At 42.1% G+C, this 6700-nt stretch overlaps 1 protein-coding gene across 1 annotated transcript; it reads left to right on the plus strand.

The window, feature by feature from the left end:
• Nucleotides 1-1726: 1726 nt before the first annotated feature.
• LOC129394059 (uncharacterized) lies at nt 1727-2570 on the plus strand. Its single transcript, XM_063597041.1, has one exon. It carries the CDS (start codon nt 1848-1850, stop codon nt 2568-2570), a length of 723 nt encoding a protein of 240 aa, XP_063453111.1. The 5' UTR covers nt 1727-1847.
• Nucleotides 2571-6700: the final 4130 nt, after the last annotated feature.

A 6700-nucleotide genomic window follows, 5' to 3' on the forward strand; every position in this document is an offset into this window, starting at 1 on the left:
TTTGTCATAGATGGCTTTTATTACATTAAGATATGTCCCTTGTATGCCTATTTTGCTGAGAGCTTTAATCATAAAGCAATGCTAGATTTTGTCAAATGTTTTTTCTGCACCTGTTGATATAATCATATTAGATTTTTTTTAATTCTGTTTATTTGGTGTATCACACTTATTGACTTGCATCTGTGAAACCACTCCTATATCATTGGTATAAAACCCACTTGATCATGGTGGATTATTTTTTGATATGTTGTCGGATTCAGTTAGATAGTATTTTGTTAAGGATTTTGGCATCTGCGTTCATCAAGGATATTGGTCTGTAGTTTTCTTTTTTGGTTATGTCCTTCCATGGTTTTGGTATTAGGGTGATGCTGGCTTCATAGAATGAATAAGGGAGGGTTTCTTCTTTCTCTGTCTTGTGGAATAGTATGAAAAGATTGGTATCATCTCTTCCTTGAATGAAAGAAGACATTCTTTGAATGTCTGGTAGAATTCTGCTGTGAATCTGTCTGGCCCTCCGCTTTTTTTTGCTGGTAATTTTAAAATTACCATTTCAATCTTGCTGCTTGCTTTATTGGTCTGCTTGGGGTATCTAATTCTTCCTGATTTAAGCTAGGAGAGTTGTATTTTTCCAGGAATTTATCCAACTCTTCTATGTTTTGTAGTTTATGTGCCAAAAGGAGTTCATAGTACCCTTGAATAATCTTTAATATTTCAGTGGTGTCAGTTGTAATATCCCCTGTTTCATTTCTTAGTGAGGTTATTTGGATTTTCTCTCTTCTTTCCTTGGTTAATCTTGCTAATAGTCTATCAATTTTATTTATCTTTTCAAATAGCCAACTTTTTGTTTTATTTATGTTTTGTATTTGTTGTTGTTGTTGTTGTGTCAATTTCATTTAGTTCTGCTCTGATCTTTGTTATTTCCTGTGTTTGCTGGGATTGGGTTTGGCTTGTTCCTGCTTCTCTAGTTCCCTGAGATGTGAACTTAGATTGTCTGTTTGTGCTCTTTCAGACTTTTTGATGTAGGTTTTTAGGACTACAAACTTTGCTCTTAGCAGTGCCTTTGCTGTATCCCAGAGGTCTTGATAGGTTGTGTCATCCAGTTCGAAGAAATTTTTTACATTTCCATCTTGATTTCATTTTTCACCCAATGCTCATTCTGTGAGGAACAACCAAATTGTTTTCCGCAGCAAGGACATCATTTTCTATTCCTAGCAGCCAGATCATGAGGGCTCCAACTTCTCCACCTCCTTAGCAACATTTATTTTCTGTGTCATTGTTATGAAAGCCTTACTTGTGGATGCAGAGTGGCATGAATGAAGTCAATTAACACGTTTATTACCTCACAGAATAGTCACCTTTTTGTGTGCATGGGTGGGATAAGAAAACTTAACTCTATCCCCTGTGATGGAATAGTGGCCATTCCAGCTGCTCCAGGCTCCAGCAGAGGAAGACCGGGGTATGTGGCCCCACCAGGGTGACCCTCAGGCCTGGCGCGCACGCATTCCAGAGGCCACCCAAACCATGCTCCGCCATCTGGGCGCCCAAGCTGCCATCGCCCTCTGTGTGCAGGCAGCAGCTGCCTGGCAACCCCCGAGCCCGCTCGCGCTCCTAGCATCACAGAAGCAGGGCCACGTGTCCCAGTGGCTGCAGCCAAGCCAGGCATTCTGCCCTGCGGCAGCAGCTGCACAGGAGCGAGAACTGAGAACCCACCGCTCAACCCCACACGAGGTGACTGCCGAGTGCCCATACAAACGGCTCTGATCTGCCTCAGGTGGAGGAGTGGTCGGGAGGCACGGCCTGGGGGCCCTCAGGCTGGGCGCGCTGGCGATCCCAAGGCCGACCAGGCCATGCACCTCCAGCCCGCCTGGGTACCCGAGCTGCAGCCGCCTTCTGCGTGCAGGCAGCAGCCTCCAGGCAACTCCCGAGCCCGCCCACACTCCCCACATCTCGGAAGCAGGGCCAAATGTCCCTGTGGCTGTGGCCAAGCCAGGCGGTCTGTCCTGCAGCAGCTGCACAGGGGCGGGAACCGGCCCTCAGCCCCATCCCCGGTGGCTGCAGAGGGCCCCTGGATAGAGATCTGGAGCTCTGACAGAGGAGGAGCCGGGCCGGGGCAGGGTCTGGCAGGCTCTCAGGCCAGGGGCACCCGCGATCCAGAGGCCGCCCAGGGCATGCTCCACCACCTGGGCGCCCAGCTACAGGCGCCGGGCGACTCCCAAGCTGGCTGGCGCGCCCAGCCTCGCAGAACCAGGGCTAGATGTCGCCGTGGCTGCGACCAAGCCAGGCGGTCTGCCCAGGGGCGGCTGCACCTGGGCAGGAACGGACCCTCAACCCCATCCCCGGTGGCTGCAGACGGCCCCTGGGGCGGCCCCGATCTCTCTTCGGAGGAGGAGAGGGGCGGGAGTCACGGCCAGGCGGGCCCTCAGGCGGGAAGGAATGCGCGCCTGCGATTCCGGGACGTCCCGCGACAGCCCAGGAGAACCCGCAAGCCAGCGGCGCCTGTTTCTCTGTGTCATTCTTTGAGGAACCACCAAACTGTTTTCCACAGCAAGTGCATCATTTTCTATTCCTAGCAGCCAGTTCATGAGGGCTCCAGTTTCTCCACCTCCTTAGCAATATGATTTTCTGTGTCGTTGTTATGAAAGCCTTACTAGTGGATGCAAAGTGGCATCTCATTTGGGTTTTGCCTTGCATTTTATTAATGAATAATGGTGTTTAGCATCTTTTCTTTTCCTTCTTAGACATTTGTGTATCTTCTTTGGAGAAATGTCTGTTCAAGTCCTTTGCCTGTTTTTTAATTGGGATCTTAGAAATTCTGTTGTTGAGTTGTGGGATATTAAGCTTTTATCAGATACACATTTTGATTTTATCAGATACATATTTTCTCACATATTATGGGTTGTCTTTTCACTCCCTTGATAGTATCCTTTGATGCATAAAGGGTTTTTTATTTTGATTACATCTAATTTTCGTGTATTTTCTTTTGTTATCTGTGCTTTTCGGTCATATTTCAAAATACACTTAAAACTCAAAGGTCATAAAGGTTTACCGTGTGTTTTCTTCTAAGAATTACATATTTTTAGTCCTTACATTTAAGTCTTTTATTAATTTAGAATTAATTTTTGTATATACTGCAAGGTAGGGGTCTAACTTCTCTCTTGTGCACTGACATCCAGCTGTTGAAGAGACTGTTCTTTCCTCTCTTGACTAGACTTGGCCACCTTGTTGAACAGTCATTGACCATATATGTGCGGACTAACTTGTAGGATCTCAAATCTGTTCTATTGTATTGGTCTGAAAGTCTATTGGTCTTATTCCAGTACCACACTCTCTTGATTACTGTAGATTTGTAGTAGGCTGTGAAACTGAAAAATGTGAGTTTTCCAGTGTTCTTTTTCAAGACTGTTTTGTCTGTCAGATCCTTTGAATTTTTGTATGATTTTAGAATGAGTTTCTTTGTTTCTGCAAAAATGCCTTTGGGATTTTGATGGTATTGCATTGAATCTGTAGATTACTTTAGATGGTATTGTCATCTTAACAATGTTGTCTTACAACCCGTGAACACAGAATGTCTTTCCACTTATTTCCACTCTCTTTAGTTTTTTTGCAGCAATGTTTTGTGTATACCACCATGGTTAGATTTATGCCTGAATAACGTATTCTTTGATGTCATTATAAATGGAATTTTTAAAATGTTTTCATAGTTCTTTACAACTATATAGAAATATAGCTCATTTGCCTATGTTTGTTTGCATCCTGCCTCTTTTATTAGTTATAATCTGTTTTGTGTTTTGTTTGGAGCTTTATACCCATAAGATCATGTGTAGATATAATTTTACACCTATTTTTTATTTCTAATTTAGATGCCTTTTATTTCTTTGTCTTGCCTAATTGCTCTGGCTAGAACTGCCAGTGCTACGTTGAATACAAGTGGCAAATGCACCATCCTTTTCTTCTAGATGTTAGGAAAACAGCTTTCAGTGTTTCATCATTGATCATGATATTAACTGTTGGGTTTTTGTACATCCCATTGTCATGTTGCAGAAGATCTCTTCTATGCCTAGTTTATTGAGTATTTTTATTATAGAAGGGTGTTGTATTTCATCAATGTTTTCTCTGCATCAATTGAAATAATCACGTGCTTATTCATTTTACTGTTACAGCATATTACACTGATTGATTTTTTATATGTTGAACCACCCTTGCATTTTGGGGATAAATCTCAAAGGGTGATAGTTTACAATCGTTTGATTATACAGTATTGCTGCTAGTATTTTGCTAGTATTGCTAGTATTTTGCTGAGATTTTTGCTTATATATTCATAAGGGATATAGTGCTGTATTTCTGTCTTTTGTGCTCTCTTCGTCTTTGGTATAAGGATAATGCTGTTATCAAAAAATGAATTAGCAAGTATTCCTTCTTCATATATTTTGTCAGAAGAGTTTGAGAAGAAATGGTATTAATTCTTCTTTAAATGTTAGGTTGACTCACCAGTTAATGCAGCTATTTGGTCATAAATCTTTCTTTGTTAATCGCTTTCGATTACTAATTCAATCTCCTAGGTTATAGGTCTATTCAGATTTTCTCTTTCTTCTTGAGCCACTTTGGTAGTTTGTGTCTTTCTAGCGATTCATCCATTTCATCCAGGGCACCTAATTTGTTGCGAGACAGTTGTTCACAGTATACTCCTGTAATCCTTTTGTATTTCTGTAAAGTTGGTAGTAATAGCTCTGCTTTCATTTATTATTTTAATAATTAGTCTTCCATCTTTTGCTCAGTCAATATAGTGAAAGGCTTGATCTTTCAAAGAATCTACATTTTTTCATTCTACTGCTCTCCAACCTTCTATTTTATTGATTTATGCTCTAATTATGCTCTTTATTATTTCTTTCCTTCTGCTAGCTTTGGATTTAGTCTTCCACCTGGATTTATTTTGGGAGTGATATTGATGTAACTTCATGGAAATAATACTAGATAGAAAGTTAGAGGATAGATTCTCTATCTGATGAGAGTTTGGGGCAAGTCGAGTACCAGGTTACCAAGTTTTATTTTTTTCTCTGACCCAAAAAACAATTTGGCAGCCGGTGAGAAACTCTCACAGCTCTGGATGTGAGTTTAGGACACTGCATTTCTACCATTCAATTTCTTGCTACTTTTTTGCACAGGGATCATGGCACAAATTGCAGTTTCCACCCTGCCCATGGAAGATGAGGAGTCCATGGAAGATGAGGAGTCCATTGAAGATGAGGAGTCTGTTGAAGATGATTCCGTGGAGAGCAGGATGGTGGTGACATTTCTCATATCAGCTCTCGAGTCCATGGTGAGACCTTCTGTTCTAACATGATATAATTGGGTAGAACTGGGTGGTAGATAAGGTTGATTTGTTTTTGTAGAACTTATAATTTTATGATTTGTAGTTCTAATGAGTAGATCTTTTTCTGGAATAGTAGTTATGGTCAAACACTTCTAACCAAATGTGCCATGTTGTCCAGTCTGGTCTCAAAATATGGGGCTCAAGAGACCTGCCCACCTTGGCCTCCCAAAATACTGGGATTACAGGTGCAAGCCCCTGAATCTGGCCAGATATTTTTCTTTTTATGGCTGAATAATACTCTGTGTATGTATATATTACATTTTCTTTATCTATTCACCTACTGATGGGCATTAGGTTTGGGCTACCTTTTGGCCACTGTGAATAATGCTGCTGTTAATCGGGTGTACAAATACCTGTTTGAGTCCCTGCTCTCAGTTCTTTTGGTTATATACGCTTAAAGGGTGTTGATGGATCATATAATTCTATGCTTCATATTTTTAAGGAGCTGCTAAACCATTTTCCACAGTGGGCTGTACCATTTTACGTTCCAAAAAGCAATGCATACAGCTTCCAATTTCTCTATAGCACTGCTGACAGTTAATATTTTCTGTTTATGTATTGTATTTTTATAGTGTTTGAAATTAATCTGAGGCTTTTTGCTGATACCAAAATATTAGGAAAGGTTTTCCAAAAATAATACTGCTTATTATAAAGGATTTTACGTGTTACTTGATGCCCTGTGATCTGTTTTCTAAGTAAGAAGAGGAAATTCTTGGCTGGGCACAGCGGCTCATGCCTGTAATCCTAGCACTTTTGGAGGCCGAGGTGGGTAGATCACCTAAGGTCAGGAGTTCAAGACCAGCCTGGCCAACATAGTGAAACCCAGTCTCCACTAAAAAAAAAAAAAAAACAAAATTAGCTCGGTGTGGTGGGGGGTGCCTCTAATCCCAGGTATTCGGAAGGCTGAGGCAGAGAATTGATTAAACCCATAAGGCAGAGGTTACAATGACCGAGATTGCACCACTGCACCCCAGCCTGTGTGACAGAGCGAGAGTCCATCTCAAAAAAAAAAAAAAAAAAGGAAAGAAAGAAGAGGAACTTCTCTCCATCCAGCCTCATTCCACTGCACCAACTCTTCTGTGTCGGGTTGTGCAGGGGAGAAAAGGAGCTTGGCAACTCTTTGCTGTGTTGAGTTGTGGTAGCCCATCACTGGGTTGTAAAGTGCCTTGCCTCCTTTCCTCCCCTCCTTTTTTTTGAGACAGTCTCACTCTGTCGTCCAGGCTGAGGTACAGTGGTGTGATCTCTGCTCACTGCAACCTCAGCCTCCTGGGTTCAAGTGATTCTCCTGCCTCAGCCTCCCAAGAAGCTGGGACTACAGGCACATGCCAC

This window comes from Pan paniscus, chromosome 16 (assembly GCF_029289425.2).
Source record: "Pan paniscus chromosome 16, NHGRI_mPanPan1-v2.0_pri, whole genome shotgun sequence".
In the NCBI taxonomy this organism is placed as follows: domain Eukaryota; kingdom Metazoa; phylum Chordata; class Mammalia; order Primates; family Hominidae; genus Pan; species Pan paniscus.

Excerpts from the sequence above, each read along its gene's own strand:
- LOC129394059 (XM_063597041.1), top strand. The coding sequence starts at position 1,848 with ATGCACCTCCAGCCCGCCTGGGTACCCGAGCTGCAGCCGCCTTCTGCG.